The sequence below is a fragment of the Austrofundulus limnaeus genome, unplaced genomic scaffold (genome assembly GCF_001266775.1).
Source record: "Austrofundulus limnaeus strain Quisiro unplaced genomic scaffold, Austrofundulus_limnaeus-1.0 Scaffold1740, whole genome shotgun sequence".
NCBI classification, from domain to species: Eukaryota; Metazoa; Chordata; class Actinopteri; order Cyprinodontiformes; family Rivulidae; genus Austrofundulus; species Austrofundulus limnaeus.
In genome coordinates, this window is record NW_013954142.1 from 13,537 (window position 1) to 38,473 (window position 24,937).

At 40.6% G+C, this 24,937-nt stretch overlaps 2 protein-coding genes across 3 annotated transcripts in view; both read left to right on the forward strand.

Annotated features, from left to right (window-relative positions):
• The window catches only part of kcp (kielin cysteine rich BMP regulator), a 25,500-nt gene extending 8,092 nt beyond the window's left edge, over window positions 1-17,408 (forward strand). The window contains exons 8-46 of one of the 2 annotated variants that reach the window (XM_014033441.1): window positions 457-539; window positions 612-705; window positions 776-855; window positions 942-1,027; window positions 1,144-1,234; window positions 1,538-1,637; window positions 1,751-1,836; window positions 3,009-3,102; window positions 3,189-3,338; window positions 3,431-3,537; window positions 3,619-3,712; window positions 5,152-5,325; window positions 5,400-5,482; window positions 5,559-5,652; window positions 6,344-6,526; window positions 6,597-6,767; window positions 7,267-7,440; window positions 7,519-7,601; window positions 7,673-7,763; window positions 7,841-7,923; window positions 8,692-8,865; window positions 9,972-10,151; window positions 10,228-10,492; window positions 10,576-10,658; window positions 11,176-11,269; window positions 11,358-11,531; window positions 11,656-11,741; window positions 12,275-12,395; window positions 12,467-12,549; window positions 12,637-12,736; window positions 12,819-12,907; window positions 13,462-13,564; window positions 13,650-13,792; window positions 13,927-14,099; window positions 14,279-14,390; window positions 14,472-14,573; window positions 14,647-14,811; window positions 14,881-15,181; window positions 16,808-17,408. In XM_014033441.1, coding sequence (XP_013888895.1) covers window positions 457-539; window positions 612-705; window positions 776-855; window positions 942-1,027; window positions 1,144-1,234; window positions 1,538-1,637; window positions 1,751-1,836; window positions 3,009-3,102; window positions 3,189-3,338; window positions 3,431-3,537; window positions 3,619-3,712; window positions 5,152-5,325; window positions 5,400-5,482; window positions 5,559-5,652; window positions 6,344-6,526; window positions 6,597-6,767; window positions 7,267-7,440; window positions 7,519-7,601; window positions 7,673-7,763; window positions 7,841-7,923; window positions 8,692-8,865; window positions 9,972-10,151; window positions 10,228-10,492; window positions 10,576-10,658; window positions 11,176-11,269; window positions 11,358-11,531; window positions 11,656-11,741; window positions 12,275-12,395; window positions 12,467-12,549; window positions 12,637-12,736; window positions 12,819-12,907; window positions 13,462-13,564; window positions 13,650-13,792; window positions 13,927-14,099; window positions 14,279-14,390; window positions 14,472-14,573; window positions 14,647-14,811; window positions 14,881-15,181; window positions 16,808-17,028 — 4,970 coding nt within the window. In that variant the 3' untranslated portion in view covers window positions 17,029-17,408. The remainder of the gene's footprint in view (window positions 1-456; window positions 540-611; window positions 706-775; window positions 856-941; window positions 1,028-1,143; window positions 1,235-1,537; window positions 1,638-1,750; window positions 1,837-3,008; window positions 3,103-3,188; window positions 3,339-3,430; window positions 3,538-3,618; window positions 3,713-5,151; window positions 5,326-5,399; window positions 5,483-5,558; window positions 5,653-6,343; window positions 6,527-6,596; window positions 6,768-7,266; window positions 7,441-7,518; window positions 7,602-7,672; window positions 7,764-7,840; window positions 7,924-8,691; window positions 8,866-9,971; window positions 10,152-10,227; window positions 10,493-10,575; window positions 10,659-11,175; window positions 11,270-11,357; window positions 11,532-11,655; window positions 11,742-12,274; window positions 12,396-12,466; window positions 12,550-12,636; window positions 12,737-12,818; window positions 12,908-13,461; window positions 13,565-13,649; window positions 13,793-13,926; window positions 14,100-14,278; window positions 14,391-14,471; window positions 14,574-14,646; window positions 14,812-14,880; window positions 15,182-16,807) is intronic. The other variant, XM_014033442.1, reaches the window with a different exon arrangement.
• A 99-nt stretch (window positions 17,409-17,507) lies between these two features.
• On the forward strand, window positions 17,508-24,460 carry LOC106536234 (uncharacterized; the record flags this gene model as incomplete). The annotated part of the gene is given in 11 exon segments (XM_014033444.1): window positions 17,508-18,041; window positions 20,063-20,155; window positions 20,232-20,381; window positions 20,486-20,574; window positions 21,576-21,751; window positions 21,887-22,025; window positions 23,353-23,484; window positions 23,602-23,721; window positions 23,803-23,896; window positions 24,032-24,131; window positions 24,225-24,460. Coding segments are annotated over 11 exon segments (1,485 nt in total), but the record flags the coding sequence as incomplete, so codon positions are not given.
• Between the last annotated feature and the right edge of the window lie 477 nt (window positions 24,461-24,937).

The window sequence follows — 24,937 nt, forward strand, 5'->3', positions numbered from 1 at the left end:
TATATATACATACTGTATTCTGCTACAAGAATAAACACTTTATTTATAATGCAAGCAATGGAAAATGTTTCATCGGCTTGTTTCAGTGGATCGGCATTTGTTCAATAAAATGCAACCACAGTAATTTGAATGGAAAAGTAATGTTTTCAATTAGCTATGGCAGACATTTTCAGCTGGGTTAATTCCAAACACTAATCAGTCATGGATGTGCATGTAAAAAATCATTTCCTGAACGTTTCATTTAAATATGTTCTGTGGTTCATAATATATTTTGCAAACAGTTTGATTTAATGTCAAATAGTTAGTGGCAAAATTAAAGAACAGAATTCTTATGTAATAAAAAGTTGAGGACAGTAGAGGGCACTAATGTAAAAAAAAACATCTTTTTCCTAGATGGAGTGAAACATAAGGATTTTATTCTAAGCTTTTTTTACCATCTAAATTTTATGTTTGCAGCTTGCACCCACTCAGGTGTCAGGTACGAGCACGGAGCCAGGTGGAGGCCAGCAGAGAGTCCCTGTGACGTCTGCTCCTGTTTGGTGGGTTTCATTTACAGCCATCTGCTGGTTCATCCCTTCACCTGCGCTGATTCTGCTTTCTCCTCTCCACAGGAGGGCCGTGTCCACTGCGAGAGGGAGAAGTGCAGCCCCCCATGTGAAAACCCTTCTGCTCCTCCACCTGGCAGCTGCTGTCCAGTCTGCCAGGGTGGGTTTTCCTGTCTCCCCCCCGTAGCAGAGTGTGTAACCAGATAAAGTACAGTGTGTGTGTTTTACAGGCTGTGCTGTGAATGGACACGACTTCCCTAACGGCGCTGTGATCCCCACAGGAGACCGCTGTCAGGAGTGTACATGTGTGGTGGGTTTCTCACTGCGCATGAATTGTGGCTTTAATGCACTAACAAACGCACTTAGTGAGGTGTGTTTTTATTGGTTTTCTGCCAGGATGGAAACGTGGTGTGTTCAGCTTACAGATGTCCTGCCTCGCCTTGCCCCAACCCTGTGCATCGTGCTGGAGACTGCTGCCCACGGTAACAAGCATCCTCACCTCGTTAGCTTTATTCAGCAGTTTTAAATGTTCACAATGGAAACAAACAAAACCCTAATTTTTCTGTTTTGTTTTTTCCACAATTTTCTGATTTTGCAGATGTGAGCAGTGTGAATATGAGTCGGAGGTGTACGTGAACGGTGAACGGTTCACATCCAGGAGGGATCCATGCGTCCAGTGCCGCTGCTCTGTGAGTGCCACGAGGTTTTAGTCATAAAATGTTGATAAAACTATAGAATTCTAACACTTTCTTTTCTAAAGCAAAAAAAAGATGCTTTAAAAAACAAATCTAAAATAATTTAAAAGTTCCCTTTTCATATGAAAAAAGCATCACATTTAAAATAAGCTTTATAAGATGATAGCACTAAATAATACATACAAACATTACAAACGTCCTTTCCGCTCAACAGAAATGTCCACCGCAGATTTGAGTTTATTATCTGACATCACCTACAAAACTAAAACATTTGATCCATCTCTGCTCTTCCTGTAGGAAAGTGAAGTATCTTGTGAGCGGATGGAGGCCTCCTGCCCCACACCTCACTGTAAACATCCAGCCAAGCGCAGAGGAGAGTGTTGTCCCACATGCAGAGGTGAGGATGCTAAATGATTTTGTCCATTTTTTTTAACCCCTGGATCTAAGCATCACATTTTCTGTTTGTGATTGAGGGACAAACAAATTCTAACATTGTGTTTGTGTCTGCAGAGTGTGAGTTTGACAGAAGGGTGTACGCTGATGGACAAGTGTTCGTCCCTGCTGGGAGTGGACCCTGCCTGCAGTGCAGGTGTAAGGCAAGTCTGCGCAGTGTGGGTAGCTAATTCTACGAGGGGAAAAAAAGAGAAAGAAAAAAAAGCAATACAGTAGCTCAAAGCTAAATTTAGCTATACAGTGGGCAAAATTTAAAATGAGTAAAACCTTAGCTAAAGCTACAATTAGCAAAACTGTAACTAAAAATCCATCAATTTTCTGTACACGCTTATTCCTTTCAGGGGCGCATGGGTCACTGGCGCCCATATCCAGCAGTCACAGTGCGAGGGGCGGGGTACACCCTGGACAGGTCGCAAGTCCATCACAGGGCCACACATAGAGACAAACGAGACAAACGAGCACTCACTCTCTCACTCAGGGACAATTTTAGAGTTACCAATGAACCTAACAGTCATGTTTTTGGTCTGTGGGAGGAAACCAGAGTACCAGGAGAGAACCCATGCATGCACAGAGAGAACATGCAAACTCTACACAGAAAGGTCCCCGGGCTGGGATTTGAACTGGTGACCTTCTTGCTGAGAGGCATCAGCTCTACCAACTGGGCCACCGTGCCAAAAATCTAACGAAAATATCTAAAATGAGCAAAAAAATAATAAAGAAGTGTAGCTATCCAACTATTATCTTTATCCACTTCTTCTTTTCAGGGACATGGCCATCACTGGTGCCTGTATCCAGCAGTCTAAAGTGTAGATAAAAGTTAAAATTAGCAAAGGCATAGCTAAAAGCTAAAATTAGCAAAGACATACGTAGCTAAAAGCTAAATGAAGCATAAAAAGACAGAAACAGAACAAGTTCCATATGCTGAAGAGGATTTTAGGACAACAGTGTTTTGAAGGAATTGAAGAGATGTAATATGTGACAAAAAATTGCAAATAAAGTTCAATATTTTGAAAGGTATAAAAGTACTAAAGCCAAATATCATGGCACACTACTATTGTAAAAGCTGAAGGTTTTGATATTTGAGTGGTTAAAATAGCACAAAGGATGCAGCTGTTGTTTGACTGCTGAGTCAGCAATCACACATATTAAAAAAGAGATGTCTTTGTTTTATGACTTCCCTTAAAAAGTCCTCTGAAGACTTAAATCATTCCAAATTTTATGAGGTGGACCTGAATTTGACATCTAAAAAGGATCTTTTTGTAACTTGAAATCATCTTTATTTACGGTTTTTGACATGTAATTGCCTCTGATTTAGGCTGGAAATGTAGTTTGCCATGAAGAAAAATGTCCTCCAGTCCGGTGCTCCAACCCTGTTCATGACCCACATCTTTGCTGTCCAGTCTGCAAAGGTAATTATGAATACACACACTCACTCACACGCTTGCAGCTCCAGCTCCTCAGTGACTAACATGCATGACACGTCGTCTCGTTGCAGCCTGTGTATTGGAGGGGGTGGAATATGAAGAAGGCTCCAGCTGGCACCCTGAGGGCCCGTGCTCCAGCTGCACCTGTGTGAACGGAGAGATCTCATGCACGCACGTGCGGTGTCCCCCCTCTGACTGTCAGCACCCCAGTAAGACAACAGGTAAGACCTCGTCGTGTTCGTGCGTGAGAATTGTGACTCTTCTCTGCAAATGAGTTATTAACATGTCTGCGTTATTTGTTTCCTTTCTCCAGGTTCCTGTTGTGAAGTGTGTGACAGCTGCACTTATAACCACCGGATCTACAGCAACGGACAGAGGTTCACGACCCCTGACCAGCCATGCCACGTCTGCACTTGCCTGGTGGGTGTGCCTCTGTTCACAAACACACATCCCGGTACTTTCCACCATCACAGCTAACGTGTATGTCCACCACGTCCTCAGCATGGGACCGTCGGGTGTGAGAGACAAACCTGTCCCCGGCTCAACTGCTCCAACTCCTACACGCCACCTGGAGAGTGCTGCCCTAAATGTCAAGGTATGAATCCTCAGATTATGTGGAATATTGAGCTGCAGTCCTTTTTATGTTTAATTTTTTTAAATTTTTATTTATTTATTTATTTATTTATTCATTTCATTAAAACATACAACGAATAATATACACTCAACAAAAAAATACAAATCACAAATAAAATTAAAGGCAGCAGAAAGAAGAAAAAAATCTTATTAATATCTGCCCCTTTTTTCAAACAGTAAATAAATTAAAACAATAGTCTTCCAACAGCATAACAAAAAACTTCAACTCACCCCTGAGCGACAATTCTCATGAATGCTCATTACAGGAATTCATATTTCTTCAACAAACTAGCTTTTATCATTTTCTTAAACAGACTTAGAGAGCCAGCATTTTTGTAACCACTCTCCAGATTATTCCACAACCTTATTCCTTGTACTGAAGTACACCGGTCTTTTAAATCTGTTCTAATCTTGGGCTTTACAAACATCTCTAGCCCTTTCAGATTGTAATTACTTACTCTTTTTGTAAAATTTAATTGGATATTTAAAGGTAATTGATTTTTATGTGCTTYATACATGACCTGCAAAATATTATAAACAACTAACTCACAAAATTTTAATAATTTCAATTGATAAAATAATATATTTGAAGGATGACTGTAATGTTTTCTGGTAATAATTCTTATAGCTCTTTTCTGTAAAATAAAGATGGGATTTGTAATTGTTTTGCATGCTTTTCCCCAGACTTCAATACAATAGATCAAATGTGGAACAATTATTGCATTATATAATATAAACAAAGCTTTGTCATTAAATAAGTCCCTTACATTATACAGTACTGCTATAGATTTGGATATTTTTATTCTTAAGTGATTTATATGAGGTTTCCATGACAGCTTTTCATCGATAATGACACCCAAAAACTTCACCTCACTGACTCTACTAATCTCAACACCCTCAAGTCTAAATGGAATATCAATGACTTTTTTTTGCTGAATATCATGTAGTTAGTTTTATCCAAATTTAGTGATAATTTATTTAATTTAAACCAAGTTTGTATTTTAACAAATTCTGYTTGCATCATTTCCAGCAGCTGTTCTATATTTTTTCCCACACAAAAAATGTTGTATCATCTGCAAATGAAACACATTTCAACAGTCCTGACACATTAATCAAATCATTCACGTATAATATAAACAACTTTSGTCCAAGTACAGAACCCTGAGGAACACCACAAGTGATATTACAGAGTTCTGATTTTACATCATTTATCTGTACAAACTGTTTCCTATTATTCAGATAACTGGATATCCACTGTAATGCTGGTCCTCTTATACCATTTTTATTTAGCTTTTCAAGGAGAATAGAGTGATCAATGGTGTCAAACGCTTTCTTTAAGTCCACATAAATACTAACACAATACTGTTTTTGATCAACAGCACTTGTTATTGTTTTTGACAGATTGCTCCTTTGAAAACCACATATTTGTGGACGGAGAGGCTTTCCCCAATCCCGTGAGTGTGTGTGAGGAGTGTCGGTGTGTGAGCGGAAGGATTGACTGCCACCGACCTCAGTGTCCTCGTCCTAACTGTAACGCCCCGCTGCCTGGAACGTGCTGCAAAAACAACTGCAATGGTGACAAAATACTAAACTCTCATCAACAAACCAAACAGAACTCACAAACAATCAGCACTTTCCACTTCCTGTAGGCTGCGGTTACGCTGGGAAAGAGTATCCAAACGGGCAGGACTTTCAACATCCATCTGACCCCTGCAGGACGTGCAGCTGCAGAGTGAGAATATCCTCGCCTCCTTCTGTGCCTGCAGTCGGTCCTGTTTTCATTTCAGCTTGTGTTTCTCTTGTTATAGAATGGGAACGTTCAGTGTTCATCAAGGAGGTGTCCACCACCATCATGCTCCAACCCAAATATGCTCCCAGGAGACTGCTGCCCCCAGTGTCCAGGTGAGGATGTACAAGTGACAAGTTGATTTTAAATTCACCCAGTGGTTCATGAGATCTTTTGCTAACAAACAGGGTTGACACCTATAGATGTTTAATAGCAAAGTGTTAAGCAACGATAGCGCACCACGTTAATTACGCTCAGTTACTACCACTCTGAATTGTAGCTCAGTATTTATAAATTTTATTCTACTTTATTTTGACAGGTAATCTCATTGAGACCGGTAGTCTCATTTACAAGAGAGACCTGTAACACACACGTCACAAAAATCATTAAACATTATGTTGACAAATACAAGAGTAAAGTTAAACAAACCTAAAAATAAAAATAAGAACAAGCTTGAAATTAGGATTTTGTTTTCTTTTTATATCTTCATAAATCGACTGGGTTGTAAATATTTTTAGGTTTTGTAGATTCAGTTATCATCCAATGATTACTTCCTAACGGTCCATCCATTGTTTTATGAGATATTTTTCTAACAGACAAATAAATCTGACACGGGTGAAAACACGTTCACCTTTAGTGGTAAGCAATAATGAAAATAATAAATTCACTTCCCTACAAAACCTAAAATATAAGACATATTAAACAGTTAGTGTAATTGTAATAACTTCTTTCTTTATGTATCACAGAAACAGTTTTATATTCTCTTTACGTTAAAGTTTCTTGGTGCTTGTTTTCCTGCTCCTTCAGACCCTCCATCAGACTGTGTGTACGAGCAGAGGCCTTACAGACACACGGAGCGTTTCCACCCGCCGACCGACAGCTGCCAAACATGCGTGTGCAACAACGGCTCGGTCCACTGTCAGCACAAGCCCTGCCCTTTCGCTCCGTGCTCTCACCCCGTCACGCAAGAGTGTTGCCGGTCGTGCCAAGGTACGGGTTCAGACAGCCCCGGCACCTAAAAGACGAAACAATCTTGATGCTTTAAAGTCTCTTCTCGCAGGCTGCTCCCACGAAGGCCGAGAACGAGCGAACGGCGAGAGGTGGGACGATTCGTCAGACCCGTGCGTGGAGTGTGTTTGTCGCGAAGGCTCGGTTCAGTGTGAGAGGAAACGCTGTCCGCCGTCCAACTGCCAACACCCGGTGCAGAGACGGTGCTGCATGTCCTGTGATGGTGAGCAACTCAAACACCTTAACTAAAAGTCTGAAAACTAAAATGTAAATAAAAACAAAATTTATTTTATTCTCAATAAAATCAAATATTTAAACAAAATGAAATTGTAACTTTGTTTTGGAAAAAAATAAGATAATTCTGAATTTGATGGAAGCAACACATAACAAAAGGAGGTGACAGGTGCTACTGGGAAAATAAGTGGTTTTAATAAGAAATAGCCATAGAAGCATTCTGCAACGCTCTTAATACACAACCTTGTGGTGCTCCTGGAAATGTTATCAGTGTTGTAACCCGGGATCATAAGGGGTTTCTGGTCGACAATCAGACTCCCTCATCCAGGTGACCCAACTGGGGTTGACCAAGCCCCATTTCTCCCCTCTCCTGATCCTGAATCTAAATATGTTGTATTTCACTATCCCAGTTTTTCTGATAAGGGTTTATAAACTTTTCAGAATGAACAGCTTCTAGAAAATTAATCAAATTCTCCTTTTTCTTGCAGGCTGCTCGTATAATGGTAGAGAAATTCCTGACGGCACTGAGTTCGGCGATGACAAAGACCCCTGCAGGGTGTGCTCTTGTTACAGAGGTAACATCGTCTTCACCAAGCTACCGTGTGATGGAGACTGCAACCACCCATACAAACCTCCTGGGCAATGCTGTGGAGAATGTGACCGTATGTTTTTTTTTGTTTTGTATTGTTTTTTGTCAAAAACTTACAAAATGACCCCAAAAACCTGTTTTTATTTGTCAGGCTGCTCCTATAACAATGCGGTTCTTCTTAGTGGACAGTCTATCGCTGACCCGGGGGACCCCTGCTCTGAATGTATCTGCCAGGTATCGTCAACGTTAACAGAGTGCCTTCCACCTGCTGTTTACTTATTTTAGCAAGCTCGTTTCTCTTTCAGAGTGGCTCAGTTCGATGCGTGAGGAAGTCATGTCCAGCGGCTCTCTGTCCTCACCCTGTCACCAACCCATGTGGCTGCCCTGTCTGTAATGGTAATCGCCTCACAACACATCAAAGCTCACCTGTTTGGGAGTTGCTGAGTAATCGAAGCTTCCATGTGTTTGAGCAGGTTGTTATTTCCAGGGCGTGACGTATGCTGATGGACAGGTCCTCCAAGGGGTAAAACATACGTGCCAGGACTGTACATGTTCTGTAAGTGGAAGTTAGCCCATTCTTCATACTGACGGCTGCACAGGGGAGCATAGGCAGTAAAGGCAAATGACAAGGGCGCCATCCATTGGGGTTGCCACAAATGGGGGATGAATAATATTTTAGTCTGTGGAATAATCACTGTTACTCGGGTTTATAAAGGTAACTAGTTCTGTTTCTACATGTGGTTATATGGTGCAGAGGATATTTTGTGATTAAAGTATCGTATGATGCAGTCAAGACTAACTACTCAGTGTGTAAACAGAAAACAAAATACCAGTAAGCATAATTGAAGTTTCAGTTCTGATCTCAGATAAAGTTCAGGTAAAAGTCTGGTTTTCAGTTTTCTACCTTTATAAAATACTGATTTTAGGTTGTTTTATTAATCCCAAAAGTTTAGTAAAAGGCTCTTCAAAAGACTAGAAATGCATCGTTTTGACTTTATCTTTGACAAAAATTTATAAGGGAGTATACCCCTGAAACTCCCTAGGACTGCTTCACTCCACAGCTGCTGGTTAACATGAACAGGTGTTCCTCATTGCTCTCAGCAAATCTAGGCACTTCTGGTATTCTGTTTCAAATTATATTGATAACTATTTTAATTGGACAAACTGGTTTCTAAAGATAAAAAAATGTTTTAGGACGTGATTGTAGGTAAATTGGAAGTGATATTTAGAAAATTGCATAAGGGGCACCGCAATAAATCTGGCCTAGGGTGCCAAATTGGCTAGAGTCGGCCCTGTTTCACATCTTATTTTCTTTATTCTGTAGAGAGGTGAGGTGGTGTGTGCACGGAGAAGGTGCCCTGCTGTGTCCTGCTCCCACCCAGCTCTGGACAGCTGTGCATGTGGAGAGTGTGACCGGTGCAACTTTAATGGAAGAGACTGTTTCAATGGAGAGCAATTCCAGCATCCTGAAGACCCCTGTCAGCACTGCACATGTTTGGTAAAGTCGCACCAATACTAACGGAAAAATAACATGCCACAGATTCTGAAAAAGTTGATTAAAATCAAAGGGATCCATGATTAGTTGTAACATTAGACTTTATTTGACAAACATATATTTTAACTGTAAAATAAAAACTGTAAAATTCTGTAGGATGTTTAGTTTTTATAATTTTTAAACTAAAACTTTAAAAATATATTACACGGACGGAGCCATTTTATTTAAACGTAAAGCATTCTGGGTAAATGTTGATGTGGATAGGTCCTCGGTGCTAGCGAGCTATATCCACCCTGAAGGTTAATCTTGGACAATATCTGACGATTGACTCTTTAAATGAAACCAGAGAGCGTTGACAGAGAGGAGAAGGTAGAAATGACTCAGYCTGTAACTGAAAATATRGATGGAGGACAACAGAGCTGCTTCATGGAAGAAGAACCTCAGCTTAGCCTGTTAGCTTTAGCAKTAGCMCYGATGCTATCAYYATATATATGTATTAGCCCAGCACTACATTCTCCTCTCATCACTGAGGTCCTCCATCCACATGACAGAGAGGGGAACACAAAATTGACTCACACTGCAACTGAAAATATGGATGGAGGACCTCAGTTTAGCTTGTTAGTTTGTTGCACTAATGTCGAGCTAATACATATAAGGCAATTTAGCGTTGGTGCTAGCGTAAAGGCTAACAGGCTAAGCTGAGGTTCTTCTTCCATGAAGCAGCTCTGTTGTCCTCCATCCATATTTTCAGTTCCAGGCTGAGTCATTTCTACCTTCTCCTCTCTGTCAACGCTCTCTGGTTTCATTTAAAAGAGTCGATCATCAGATATTGTCCAAGATTAACCTTCAGGGTGGATATAGCTCACTCACACCGAGGACCTATCCACGTCATCGTTTACCCAGAATACTTTGCATGTAAATAAAATGGCTCTGTCCATGTTAAAATATATATTTTTAAATTTACAAAACTGAACAGCCTACAGTATTTTTACAGTCTTTATTTTACCGTTAAAATAAATGTTTATCAAATAAAGTCTAATGTTACAACTAAACGTGGATCATTTTAAAACATTTTCATCTTTTAATCTAAAGTGTGTGTGTCTGTGCAGAATGGCAGGGTGCTGTGTGCATCTGTAGCTTGTACACCCCCCACTTGTCAGCACCCAGAGACCCCTTCTGGGGAGTGCTGCCCTGTCTGCACAGGGAAGTGCTTTCATGAGGGTGAAGAGTATCCATCTGGCTCCACCTTTACATCACGCTCTGATCACTGCTCTACCTGCTCCTGCGTGGTCAGTCCAACATTTCTTACTAAGTATGAAAAAAAAGGTTCTTAATTTAAATAATTTTTTGTTTCCCTTTAATCAGAATGAGGTGGTGAGCTGTCAGAGGAGATCTTGTCCAGTCCAATGCTCACATCCCGTCCCTTCAGAGAACTGCTGCCCTGTTTGTGACTCCTGCCTGTATGAGGGCGTCGTCCACCATCACGCTCACGTCTTCACTTCTCTCTTCAACCCCTGCCAGCGATGCACGTGTGTCAGAGGCACCGTTTCCTGTGTGCCCCTCGTCTGCCCGCCAGCGCCCTGCGCTCGGCCCGTGACCCGGCCAGGGCAGTGCTGTCCAGAGTGCACAGGTGCTCCTCGAAAGGTTTTCTCAAACAAACTCTGAGCCTCTTGTGTTCTTTTTCGCTATCTCTCTCTGTGTTTTGAGTCTCAGGGTGCGTGCTGGATGGACAGGAGTTCAGTGACGGGCAGACTTGGCGGCTGAGCTCAAACCGTTGTTTCACCTGCACCTGCCAGGTTTGACTTTCTCATGTTTGCATGTGACCTTTTATTCGTTTTTTTTTTTCTCACAAACACCTCTTCATGTCTTTGGGTTTAAATAGGACTGTGCTGCTATGCAGCTGTAAACCCCTTTATCAAACTAAAATGGACCAGTCTGGAAGCTGGGGGGAGGGGGGAGGGGGTATGACACGCCTCATTTGGATTTAAAGAGACAGTGTCAAAACGGGTTGATCTGAGACACATCATTGAAAAGGGGTGAAAGAGTGGCTTGTGGAGCTACAATTTAAGGTAAATGGTCTGAACTTAAGTAGCACTTTATCATCCCCATGAGGACCCCAGAGCGCTTTACACTTACAGTCATTCACCCATTCACACACTGATGATGCTAAGCTACATTGTAGCCACAGCTGCTGACAATAAGGAGGAAATCATTGCAGTTCCACTTCATACAGACCCCAACTGAATGATTTAAATGTGGAAAAAGAAAGATTTAAAAGCATGATATGTCTCCTTTCATGTTTTAACGCGGCAGGGAGGTGAGGTGCATTGTTCATCACCTGAGTGTCCCCAGCTGCCCTGTCTGCATCAGGTGACTGATTCAGGATCCTGCTGTCCTCACTGCAGAGGTAATAGACCGCTTGTTATTATTGTAACATAAAGGCAGGAAGTGATCAGCATTTTCTCTCTCTCTCTCTCTCTCTCTCTCTCTCTCAGGTTGTATGTATGGAGGAGAGGAGCATGCAGAGGGCAGCAGCTGGTTCGCAGACTCCACCCCCTGCATGACCTGTCAGTGTGTGGATGGAGTGACCACCTGCTCTGAGGTGCGCTGTTTGTCTCCTTGTGTAAACTTCATCAACGTGCCCGGGGAGTGCTGTCCGGTGTGTGCAGGTAAGCAAGTTCACATGTTTCTTAAAAGGTTTTCCCACACATCTAAAAGAGTTTGAAGCACAAAATTAAATAATCAGTTGTTTTGTTTTTCTATGAAAGATAATTCCATGTGTTTCTTGTTGAGGAGATTGTGTGTTTGAGGGCAGAGTGTACAGCCCCGGAGACAGTTTCCAACCAGCTGATGACCCCTGTCAGATCTGCACGTGTGAGGTACAAAAAAAAAACAATTATTGTGAAGCTTTAGTGTAGATGTATTATATTAAACTATTTCAATCATTCAAATGTCAAAATGTTCAGTTATGGCTATCTAACGTCTGGTTTGTGCAACTTAGTGTAAAAAAAAACAGATCCCTTAAAAAACATGAGATTTATTTAAGCATATTTGCTCTTTTTTTGTCTTTATTTCCCAATTTTAGCTTAAGGTAGCTTTCAGCTCACATTTTACTACTTTTTGCATTTAGCTAGCAGATTTCTGCAATGCATGCAGCACCCAGCATTCAAACTGTGCTTTTATGTAGAAAATCCTTTTTTTTTCTAGCTGACAGATATTTTATGTTGATTTTTGTATTTCTTTTAAAGTTCCTTTAGCTCGTTTTGTCTGTGTTTGTGTTGATTGTATAAAAATTAGAAAATTGTTACACATAACCAAATGTTTCTGCAGTTAACTGTGTTATTTTAAGTGATTTAGCGATTTTACTTTATAGTAAAACTGCAGTTGTGATCTGATCCCTTTTGGATTTTAGGTGATGCCAGACGGAGAGCAACACCTGAAGTGTTACAAAAAGCAATGTCCCAGTTTGGTCAACTGTCCCAAGAACCAAATCCTTTTCTCCGGACCGGAGTCCTGCTGTCCTGTCTGTGCACGTCAGTATGAAACCACTGGAAGCAGATGTGTTATTTCTGTAATAACTTCATCAACATGTCTCTATGTTTAGAGCCTCTCACCAACTGTACAACGACACTGATTGGAAATGAGGTGTTGGCAACAGATGACCCCTGTTTCACCTGCCAGTGCCAGGTAAACAAATATCCTTTACTACACCTTTACTTTTTGAGGTTTTTTTATATAGATTAAACTATTCCTGTGTTTGTGTTTCCAAACAAGGATCTGACATGGACCTGCTTAAAGCAAACATGCCCACCGCTTGCCTGTCCTCTCACTGAACAGTTCACTCTCCCAGATTCATGCTGCCCGGTGTGTGAAGGTGAGACGCACAACAGCTGCTGCCTTTAGGATTTATTTAGCTTTTATTTTATAACAAGGTTTTTTTTATGTGTTCATCCCAGAATGTGTGATCGAGGGTCAAAACAGGCGCGTGACCAGCAGCACCAGCTGGACGGACAGCGATGACAATTGTGTCACGTGTGTTTGTAACGTGAGCCAGACATTTTTGCACAATTACCATTAGAATATCTCATGAATAAAGTAATAATCATTTGCTCCATCTCTAAAACAGATTAACTGTTGGAGTCAATTCACTTCAAAGATGGTTGCCACAACTCAGCTTTGAAAGCACAAAAATTGTTGTAAATTGGTGGATTTTACAAATATTTTGCTCAGATTTGGAGCTGAAAATCACACCCCACATATACGTTGAAGGTCTCCTATGATATTGAAGATTGTGCATAATTTTATTTTCAAGGTTTCACCAAAACAGTTGTAACGTCGCCATTTCTCACCACAGGATGATTCTGGTGATTCATCTCTGGCATGAAGGTTGCAGGAGATGTGCATTCCTTCCAGGAACTTTAAATCCAGAGTTGATTAATGCAAGAAACAGAAACGCATCGTTTATTGAAAATTATTTAACCCCCAATGTGTTTAAAGCTGAATATAATTTATTATTTGATAATTCAAATTGAACTTGTGCAAATATTATTTATACATTTTTGCTTCTACCTCAGTAATCTGCTTCGTTTGCATCCTCAGTGGGGCCACATCGAGTGCAGCATTGAAGACTGCGAACCTGCTGTTTGTGAGGATGGCCAGAAACAAGTGAAAGTTCCGGGAAAATGCTGCCACGAATGCCAAGGCATGAGACATGAAACATGAAGCGAGTTCCCACAGCTGTACTGTACTCTGCAGGTCTGACAAAGTCTTTTCTTTTTGCGTTACAGACTCGGGGGAGTCGTGTTTGTACCAGGGGTTGTTGTATCGCTCTGATGAGCAGTGGGAGGTGGACGAGTGCACCAGCTGCACGTGTGTGTCTGGAGACGTGCACTGTAGGAGCGAACGCTGCCCTCCGCTCACATGTGCAGCCGTCAGTATTACAACACACACCATTCGTGTCAGAAGTGTTCCCACCATGGCAATTCCACTGGAACTTCACAGTCAGTTCACGTTCTCAGCTCTCAGTGAGGCACAGTTTGTGTGTCTGTGTGTGTCTGGCTTCAGGACGAGATGCTTGCAGTCATTCCAGGCTTGTGTTGTCCTCACTGTCTCCCTCGTCCGGCTACCTGCATCACCTTCGGCGATCCTCATTATCGCACCTTCGATGGCCGCATGTTCCACTTCCAGGGAGCGTGCACGTACGTCCTGACGCAGGACTGTTCAGGCGGAGCCTTCAGGTGAGAGGGTTGTCAGCTGCGTCTTGTATTTGGGTCGCACACATTGAGAAATAATTTCACCTAAAATGATCAAATGAAATGATGAAAATTGTTAAAAAGTTTTGTTTGTTTTTTAGTTTGAGTTCAGAAATTTTGGCCACTTTTGTGCAGCAAAAACTTTAGGATTTATCTTTGAACAGTGTTCACGCTACAAATGATAATCGTGGACGTAACGGAGTGTCCTGGACTAAAGAGGTGACGGTCTTTCTCGGAAATGTCACCGTGCAGCTCCTCCAAGACTGGGTTGTTAAGGTTTGTGTGCGACTGAGCTGCAAATTATGATATACATAATTGTTACACATCCACTCAGTCGTGCTTTTTTTAATTCTCCAGGTAAATGAAGAGATTGTGGCGTTGCCTTTCCTTAGTGAGCCGTACGTCTTTGTAGAGCGACAAACCAACACCGTCCTGCTCAACACCAACATTGGTCTGAAGGTACAGAAGCACAGAGTCCATAGTGTTAAAAATCTTGTGAAACACACTTTCACGACTACAAGTTTACCTCTAGGTGCTGTGGAGACCTCGCTCACACCTGGAAGTGAGCGTGCCGGGTTCATTCAAGGGTCAAACCTGTGGTCTCTGTGGAAACTTCAACAGCTTTCACCAGGATGACCTCCAAATGCCTAACGGCCAAATCAGCCAATCAGAAGCGGAGTTTGGCAACAGCTGGAGAGTAAGTTAAAAAAAGACGAGATTAAACATCTGGCTTGACTGTTTGCTTATCAAACACCTCTTATTTAAGGTGACCAACGGAAACCACGCCCTCTCTTCCTGCCATCCCGGCGAGGATGTTGGTCCCTGTAGAAGTGCAGGATACCAGGCCAAAAAGGGGGCGAACGCTCGCTGCAGAGTCCTGAAGTCTGCTGCCTTCAAGCCCTGTCATCGAGTCATCCCCCCTGAACCGTGGTACGGCGCCTGCGTGTACGACCTCTGTGCCTGTGGATCCAACTCTGACGAGTGTCTGTGCGACACGCTGGAGGCATACGCCAGTCAGTGCAGAGAGGCCGGGGTCGTCCTGCAGTGGAGGAGCGCGTCGCTGTGTGGTGAGCAGTCACAGGGTTTCTGTTTTTGTTACAAAATCTAACAAATGATGAAAGATTTTTGCAGAAAGAAAAGATGTACAATTTGTGCCATTTGTTGAATAATATAAAACAGCCAAAAAAACTGAAAATAGCAGAAAAGTAGCTAAAAAGTACCTGAATCTAACATAAAGAAGCAGACAGAGCTCTGCTTTCTGATTTGTTTGCTGGATTAAGCAGCTGAAAGAAAATTATCACAAAATGGTGAATTTAGGTGAAAAAGGCTAACATTAGCTGAAATAGCTAAAACATAGCCTGAATTGCAGAAAACAGCTTAAATTAACAGAAAAAGCTTAAATTAGCAGAAAAACTGAAAAGACCAGAAAGATAGCTGCGGCTGTGGCAGAGCGGTTACAGGAGTTGCCCTGGAACCAGTAGGTTACTGGTTAGATCCCCCGTACCAGCTGTCTCAGTTGTTGTGTCCTTGGGCAAGACATCTCACCCTCAATGCCTCTGATGTGTGGCTGAAAAAAAGCTAAATATCTCAGAAAGTATAAATTTCTGAAATACCAAAAGTCATTGCAGGAATGTCCTAAAGAATTTGAACATTTTGATGTAGGAATTGTTGAAATTGCACAAAAAATGTGGAACAAGGTACCTGCCGAAAAACATACGGAAGAAAAAAAATTCTCAAATGTGTGAAAACAGAAATCTTTGTTTTGTGTAAATTGATTGATTGATTGATTGATTGATTGATTGATTGATTGATTGATTGATTGATTGATTGATTGATTGATTGATTGATTGATTGATTGATTGATGGCTGGCTGGCTGGCTGGCTGGTTGGTTGGTTGGTTGGTTGGTTGGTTGATTGATTGATTGATTGATTGACTGATACCTTTATTGTCATTGTACAGAGCACAATGAAATTACACTTAAGAACACCCATTCAAGAAGACACGCACATGACAAAAACATGGGGTAACAGGTGATCAGTTCATGCAGCAACCAGCAGGGGTCGCACTACCTTTAAAAAGAAAAACAAAATACCACAGAAGTTTAGATGAAGGAAAAAAAACATCATATTATATCAACAAAATATGATACACTATGGTGTTTATAAAAAAATTTAATAAATAAAAAACTCTACAAAGCAAGAGCACATTTATTAGCCAGAGGAGTAAGTGAGTTTAGAGGGAATGAGTCCGAAGAACCCAGCCTCCCAAAAGAAAAAAATCGTTCAGCCGTTCAGAATACTTGTGTTGAATTGTTCATTCTGTGCAGCTTCAGATTGACCTTCAGGGGGATCAGATTAGACGGAGTGAAGGGGGGGATATTATATCTAGAAATGTGCAGGTAACCACTGTGTTTACAGCATCTGCTTTTTATTTACACTTGATCACAACGTTTCAGAACAACTCACGGCAGCCGTAAAGCTGTCGTAATTCCACTGCTGACAGCATTACCACATGCTACAGGGGAACACATTTATTTTTATTTTATACACATGCTTTAAACTAGAGTCTTTACCCAGGTGTGCCACCAAGGGCACAGGGGGACAATGGCTCCCCCACATGGCCTCCGTATTAAACCATTCCTGGTGTCGCCACTGTCTTCTGTTTTATTTTCTGTCCTTTCTCTGTTTAACAGCTGTAGGCTGCCCGGTGGAGAGGGGCTTCGTGTTTGACGAGTGCGGCCCACCGTGTCCCGTCACGTGCTTCAACGTCGACGTGCCGCTGGGCGTGATAGAGAGCCACTGCTTCAAGCCCTGTGTCCCGGGCTGCCAGTGTCCCGCTGGTCTGGTTCTGCACAACAGCTACTGCATACCCCCAGGGAAGTGTCCAAAAATCATCCACGGCCACCAGTTATGATCCCTGAGCTGCTCAGTCACAAAAACACACAGATTTCTACACTCACGTGTACCGCATCCCCTGTTTTCTTCATGTTTTATTCCAAAAACAGGAAAAATATCCAGCTGCACCTCGTGGATTTTACATATTGACCCAAGATGTTGGTTTATGTAGCACTGAGTGTTTATAAAACACGCAATTTAATGATCATTTTTATTTTCACTATTTTTTTTTTGTTTTGTTTTTGTTTTTTTTACAGTGTAGCAGATTTAACGCCAGTAAAAAATAATTTGTTTACTGTGCAGCTTAAAAGTATGTGCAATGTCTGACTGTATGTACAATAATTAACAATCTCAGGTGCTCTTCATTTGTTAGTTCACAAATAAACAGAAGCTTGACTATTTATGTTTTTTCTTTGGTGTTCTGATTCTGAAACTACTAAATTTAAGAAAACAAACAGTTCTTGTCTGTCTATCAGTGAGGAGTGATAATAATCACATTTAAGTTATAAGTTCAGTTGCACAGTTTTATGTTAAAAAGTAAATAAGTCACTCTGAGGCATTTTTAATCATTGATCCCCTGTTAGTTTATTTCCACACAGAGTGACTAAAATGAATTTTAGGTGTAAAAATAAATGAATAAATCAAGATAATTTGTTGTAAGTGAGGATCCACCACTTTCTCTCAGATTTCAGTGGTTCCGCATCATGTTTCGCTGGGACATGTGGTCACTTTTTGTTGCTCTGTAAACTGATCCCGCTGCTGTAACCATGGCAAGACCCTGTATAATTCATCAGCTCAGGATGCTGCAAACATGGAGGAAGTAGGTTGTATTGGTTGAACTGCATTTGTTATTGTTGCTGTAAACACCTGACTAAAATGGACTGTGGACTTCAGGACTGTGTTTCTGCTCTGTACGCCTCTCTGGGTCTGTCTGCTGGAGGAGAGTTTTCCTCCCAAGATGTCAGCTTCCTCTTCGATAAAGTGTTTCATGTTTCCTCCAACACTGATGAAGCGCGTGCAGCCATGAAGAAGGTAAACATTCTGACATTTTGAGGAAACATCAAAGCAGCACCACATCAATTCGTCTTCCAACAGGAGGAATTAGTTGAACAAAAAAAATTTTTTTGTTGGTGGTGTTTCTTTTATAAACATATAGAATTGTTTGAGCCAACATGAAATAGTGTTTTATGTTATTTCTAAAACAAACAAGCATAATTTTGAAATGAATATAGAGAAAAAGATCCACTTCCCCCACAAATAGAAAATGTTCTTGCTTCAAAGCAGAAAAGTTGAAATTTTAATTCTAAACTTAATCTTATCAGTTTGATGTAAGACGCATCACACAGTTATAATTTATAAAAATAACAGATAATAAAGCTCTACCACGCAAAGCTGATCTCCACTGTTGTTCAAAAAGAACTGAACAAAAATGAACTAAAAGTAAAACTAAAGACAAATACAGCAGGTAAAATAAGTATTGAACACGTCAACATTTTTCTCAGTAAATATATTACTAGAGGTGCTAATGACATGAAATTTTCACCAGATGTTGGTAACAACCCAAGTGATCCATATACAAAGAAATCAAACCATAAATGTCCAGAAATGAAGTTATTTGTAATAATGTGGAATGGCACAGGGAAAAAGTATTGAACACATGAAGAAAGGGAGGTGTAAAAAGGCATGGAAAGCAAAGACACCAGCTGAACTCTCTCAGTAATTAGAAAACAAGCCTGCCCCTTGTCAGTGCAAGTTAATATCAGCTGGTTCAGTCCCAAATGATGGCCAGGTATCACACAAGAACCATCTGATGATGGGTAAAAGTAAAGAGCTCTCTCAAGACCTTCACAACCTTATTGTTGTTGCAAAGCATAATGATGGCATCGGTTACAGAAGAATGTCTAAACTTCTGAAGGTTCCAGTGAGCACTGTTGGGGCCATAATTCAGAAGTGGAAAGAACATTATTTCACCATAAACCGACCACGACCAGGTGCTCCTCACAAGATTTCTGACAGAGGAGTGAAAAGAATTATCAGAAGAGTTGTCCAAGAGCCAAGGACCACTTGTGGAGAGCTTCAGAAAGACCTGGAATTAGCAGGTACGATTGTTTCAAAGAAAACAATAAGTAATGCACTGTGCACGCTCACCACGCAAGACTCCACTGCTGAAGAAACAGCATGTTGAAGCTCCTTTAAAGTTTGCTGCACAACATTTAAACAAGCCTGTGTAATACTGGGAGAATATAGTCTGGTCAGATGAGACCAACATTGAACTGTTTGGATGCCAGAATACACATCATGTTTGGAGGTCAAATGGCACTGCACATCAGCCCAAAAACACCATACCAACAGTGAAGTTTGGAGGTGGGAACATCATGGTGTGGGGCTGTTTTTCAGCATATGGTACTGGCAAACTTCAAATAATTGAAGGAAGGATGAGTGGAAAAATGTACAGAGACATTCTTGATAAAAAATCTGCTTCCATCTACCAGGATGATGAAGATGAAACGTGGCTGGACATTTCAGCAAGACAATGAGCCCAAACACAAAGCCAAGGAAACTCTCAGTTGGTTTCAGAGAAAGAAACTAAAGCTGCTGGAATGGCCCAGCCAATCACCTGACCTGAATCCAACAGAAAATCTATGGAAAGAACTAAAGATCAGAGTTCATAGAAGAGGTCCACGAAACCTTCAAGATTTGAAGACTGTTTGTGTGGAAGAATGGGCCAAAATCACACCTGAGCAATGCATGCCACTAGTTTCTCCATACAGGAGGTGTCTTGAAGCTGTCATTTAAAACAAAGGCTTTTGTACAAAGTATTAGATAAATTTCAGTAAGTGTGTTCAATACTTTTTCCCTGTGCCATTCCACATTATTACAAATAACTTCATTTCTGGACATTTATGGTTTGATTTCTTTGTATGTATGGATCACTTGGGTTGTTACCGACATCTGGTGAAAATTTCATGTCATTAGCACCTCTAGTAATATTTTTACTGAGAAAAATGTTGACGCGTTCAATACTTATTTTACCCGCTGTATATGTGTTTCAGGTTGCTGGAGGTGACAAAAGCTGGTCCTGTTCAGGTGAAAATGTTTTGGACGTTCTCATAGAAATGGAAAGGGAGCGAGAAAGAAAGGAAATGGTAAAAAAAAAAAAAAAAACTTCTTTCTAAAAATACAAGAAAATGAAGAAGTTTAAACAGTTTTGTTTTTCTTTAGTTGTACTGGAACTTTCAGCTTCTAAATACTGGGAATCTTCCTCACTTGGTGGATCGCTCACATCCAAGTGATGCTGATATTTTCAAAAACACCCCCGACTCAGATTCTAGATCCATTTGGCCACACACAACTGAGACTGCCTGGTTTCTGGTGAGTAGCCAGGGATTAATAGATATGCAGAGCCACTTTGTCTGGAGGTACTTTGCATGTTCAATGAAATCTGTCTGGTTGTCTGTCTTTTTTTCCCCTCTCAGACCAGGGGTGTGCTGGGGGAAAAGAAACTCGGCCACAACAAAGCAAACGTGAGGAGGCTGAAGAAGGCAGCCGGTCACAGCTGGGCTCTGTGAGCTTCTTCATTAACTCAACTTTTTAAACTTCTAAAAAGCACCGAAATCAATGTTTTCTCTAAATTCTTTTGACATATTGATTTTACACTGCCTTTTAGAGGTTTGTGTTTAGTAAAAAAAAATAAAATAAAAATAAACCAGATTTTGCTAACTAAAATTTGCAGTTTTGTCAAAAGTGCATTGTTAATGCTGAGAGATGAATGACTGATGAAATTTTTTGAAGAAGCTAAAACTCAGTTATTAAAGCTAAAACAAAACAGAAGTTGCAACAAGCAGAATAGCAGCAGAAAGCTAAAACCTGTCAAATAGGAGCAAAAAGCTAAAGCAATAAAAAGTTTAAATTTTATCTTTAAACTAAAATGACCAAAACTAAAATTACGCAGGTTAAAGTTAAAACTAGCAAAACAGTAACAAAAAGCTCAAATGAGTAAAACAGGAGCTAAAAGCTATCTAAAAGTAGCTAAAAGCAAAAATTAGCAAACTAAAAGCTAAAAGAAACAGTTGCTAAAAACTTAAAATGTGATATACTAAAAACAATATGTAGAAAAACATTAGCAATAAATACCAGAAGAAGGTAAAAGCTGAAACAAGTAGATATTTAAAATTAGCTTAACAGTAAAGAGAACTTAATTTACCCAAATTGAAGCTAATTTATTGAAGTTTCAAAAGTAACAGTTTTGAAGATATTGAAAAGATTTCAGTCTATGAAGTAAACCTTTGTAAATAAAGTAAAATATTTTGAAAAGCATACCAAAAGTCTCAGCATTCTGATTTAGCTGAATGTTTAGAGATTTGAATGGTAAAATAGCACAAAGTATGCAGCAGTTTGCAGGAAACTCTAAAGAAGAAAACAGCTGGAATGCCGACTCAGCAGAAACAATAAAGCTGATTAATACACACAAATCTATCTTGCTTCAGCTCCAGCTGTTGCTCACTTTGAGTCACCCTTAAACACTGAAGTGTCTGTTTAATAAATTCTTTTAATGTTCCTTTTTAGACTGGCGTCATTGGGCGTGCGAGGCCTTTTGCCGTCTCCCTGGCAGGGTCCAACGCTAGGCATTCAAAGCCAGGCGTGGGGCTGCGTCTCCTTGTCGGACGTCCTCCTGTTGGTGGAAGTGAAGTACGACGCGGTCGCACACTTGCTTTACAGAGAGATGCTTCAGGAGCATCACAGTAAGGGCAGGTCGCTCTGGCCTGAGGTCACGATAACACCATTTTAACTCGCCGGTGCTGACTGGGGCTGAGTCAGCGTGGCAGAGTGTCCTCCACTTTGTTCCTGTTTCGTGTCTTTTTCTGGTGACTCCTCAGCTGAGAGTGTTTGGGAGAAGCTGTCGCCGTGGCAACAACATCAGGAAGTGGAGGTGCTGGAGGAAATCGCAGAGGAGGCGTTAGAGTCTGTTGATTTACTCGGTTTGGCGGTGCTGCCAGGAGCTTTCAGGATATACAAGTACTACACACCCCACGTTTGGATGTTTAAAGGGATCCCTGATTAGTTGTAACATTAGACTTTAATAAACGTATATTTTAACTGTAAAATAAAGACTGTAACAATATAGTAGGATGGTCAGTTTTTATAATTTTCAAACTAAAAGTTAAAAATATATTACACGGACGGGGCCATTTTATTCAAACGCAAAGCATTCTGGGTAAATGATGAGGTGGATGGGTCATCGGTGTGAGCGAGCTATATCCACCCTGAAGGTTAATCTTGGACAATATCTGATGATCGACTCTTAAATGAAACCAGACAGAGACAGAGAAGGAGAAGGTAGAAATGACTCAGCCTGTAACTGAAAATATGGATGGAGGACAACAGAGCTGCTTCATGGAAGAAGAACCTCAGCTTAGCCTGTTAGCTTTAGCGTTAGGCCCAATGCTATCACCATATTATGTATTAGCTCAGTGCTACACATTCTCCTCTCGACACTGAGGTCCTCCATCTACATGACAGAGAGGGGAACACAAAAATGACTCAGCCTGCAACTGAAAATATAGATGGAGGACCTCAGTTTAGCTTGTTAGTTTGTCGAGCTATAGCGCCGAGCTAATACAATATAAGGCAATATAGTGTCTGCACTAGCGCAAAGGCTCACAGGCTGAGGGTGGATATAGCTCGCTCACATCGAGGACCTATCCACATCATCATTTACCCAGAATGATTTGAGTGTAAATAAAATGGCTCCGTCCGTGTTAAAATATATTTTTAAAAATTATAAAATTTAAACAGCCTACAGTATTTTCACAGTCTTTGTTTTACTGTTAAAATAAATGTTTATCAAATAAAGTCTAATGTTACAACTAATCGGGGATCCCTTTAAACTCCCCATCTGGTCAGATTGCATTGTGCTCCTTTTTATTTGTGCCTCCCTGTAGGACATGTGCCAAAATGTTAGTGTTAATATCATTGATTTTAAAACCAACAAAGTTATTTATTGAAGTATTTGGGTCTCAAACATAAAGGTTTATAAAGTTCAAGGCTATAATAAGTCTACAGTAACTTCTTTTTACAAAGAAGAGCATGTCTGAAAACATGCTGGCTGCTGGGGAATTTATAACACGTTTTACAAAAGAAGAAACTGATCTGTTTTTTTAATAACCTTTCTGAGAAAATGTAACCTTCTAGCATCAATATACTTTAGGAGTCCTCAGAAAATGGACGTTTTGAGCATTTTGATTCTAAAGAACCAAAATAGAAGAAAAAGAAAGATAAAATTCAAGTGATTTAAAAAAATGCATCTCAAAAGCATTATGGTAAAAGAGCTCTTCACCTGCAGGATGTGTCCAGATGCATCTTCAAGAAACTGCTCAGAGCTCAGGAATCAGTCCTGGTCGGCTGTTTCTCTCCTAAATGACTTACACACATTTCGTAAACAAGAACAAATCACACTAACAGCTCTGGGTCAAAGGTAAACGCATGCAAATATGCTGCAAATCAGTGTACTAAACAGGAAAATGACCTATTTACAGGATTAATATGGATTAGATTTTTAAAATAACCGCTTTCGTAATCTTGTTCCTTCCAGGTTGTGTGGAGAGAGTCTGAGATCGTTGTGTCTCTACATCCGCCTGGCAACTTACAGAGCTCAGAGAGAGAAAATCTCCCACTTTGCTCTTCTGGCAGCTCGTCAGTCCTGGGATTCATGGTGGGACGATAAACGAGTGAAAAATGATGCAGATTTCCTTTATTTGTATGCCCACTTCCAGTTGTGTTTCTTCCTGTTAAGGCCTTGTGTTGTCAGTCCATGCAGCGCAGAACAGGTTGCCCTGTGGTTTCATGGGAGAGAAGAAGAGAACGAGGCCATCAGGACACCAGAGCAGGTACTGGATGACGAACTTTGAATGAAAAGTGGAACCACATGTTCACTCTTAAGCACTGCTCTATATGGTTTAAGATTTTTATTAATACACAATGACTGCAGCATTTTATCAGTAACCAAAGAAAACCTCTGGCAGCAGACGGAGCTGCAGCTGCTGGTTTGGGTTCAGGAGCAGGAGAGGAAGCAGCTGCTCTCTGTGTTACGTGGGATTTCGGTGGAGGATTTGCATGAGCCAGGTTGCAGAATACTTAAAAAAAACAGCAAATATGCACGCATTTTTTTAATCAACTATATTTCTTCAATCAAGCCATCTTCTTTGTGGCTTCCAGACAGTGGGCAGACTTCTTTAAGGGCTGGCTGTTTGAGGAGACTGAGACAAATCCATGCTCAGCTGCAGAAACAAAGGGAGACTCAGACCCCTTCAAAGCACACAAACTTTCAGACCCTAACACAGGGAGAGTGGTCGCAGGTTCTGCTGGATGACTGTGCCATGCTCCTTCTGACCCATCTAATAGAGCTTCAGGAGGTCCAAGCCTCGTTTTTACTGCAGGAGCTCCTGGATCGAGTAAGTCAAGACAATCCCTGGATCCTTCTCAGTGCAGGATTACACATGAATTTTACACATTAAGTGTAAATTATTCAAGAGAAATAGCACTTTCTGCAAAATGTGGTGTGAATCCTAAGTTAAAAAGCATAACATTGACTAAAAGCAGCAAAATGTTAAGTAGAATCCAGAGGTTTATAAGTACATTTACTTTGTTACAGTAAATAAGTAGTTTTTTAAAGGATTTGTAATTTCACCAATTATTTTTTTAACTTTTACTTTTATTTTGTTACATTTTAAAGCTAAAAATGATACTTTTACTTCTTTACTTTAAAATTTAACATCTAGTTACTTGTTACAAAATTAAAAAATATTTGAACTCATCATGAAAGATGTTTTTGCACTCTAAAAACATGGTGTTGAATTTACTCAACAAAGTCATGTCAACTGGCTCCACTACACCTAGTCGAGTAAATTGAGCAAAGAATATATATATAT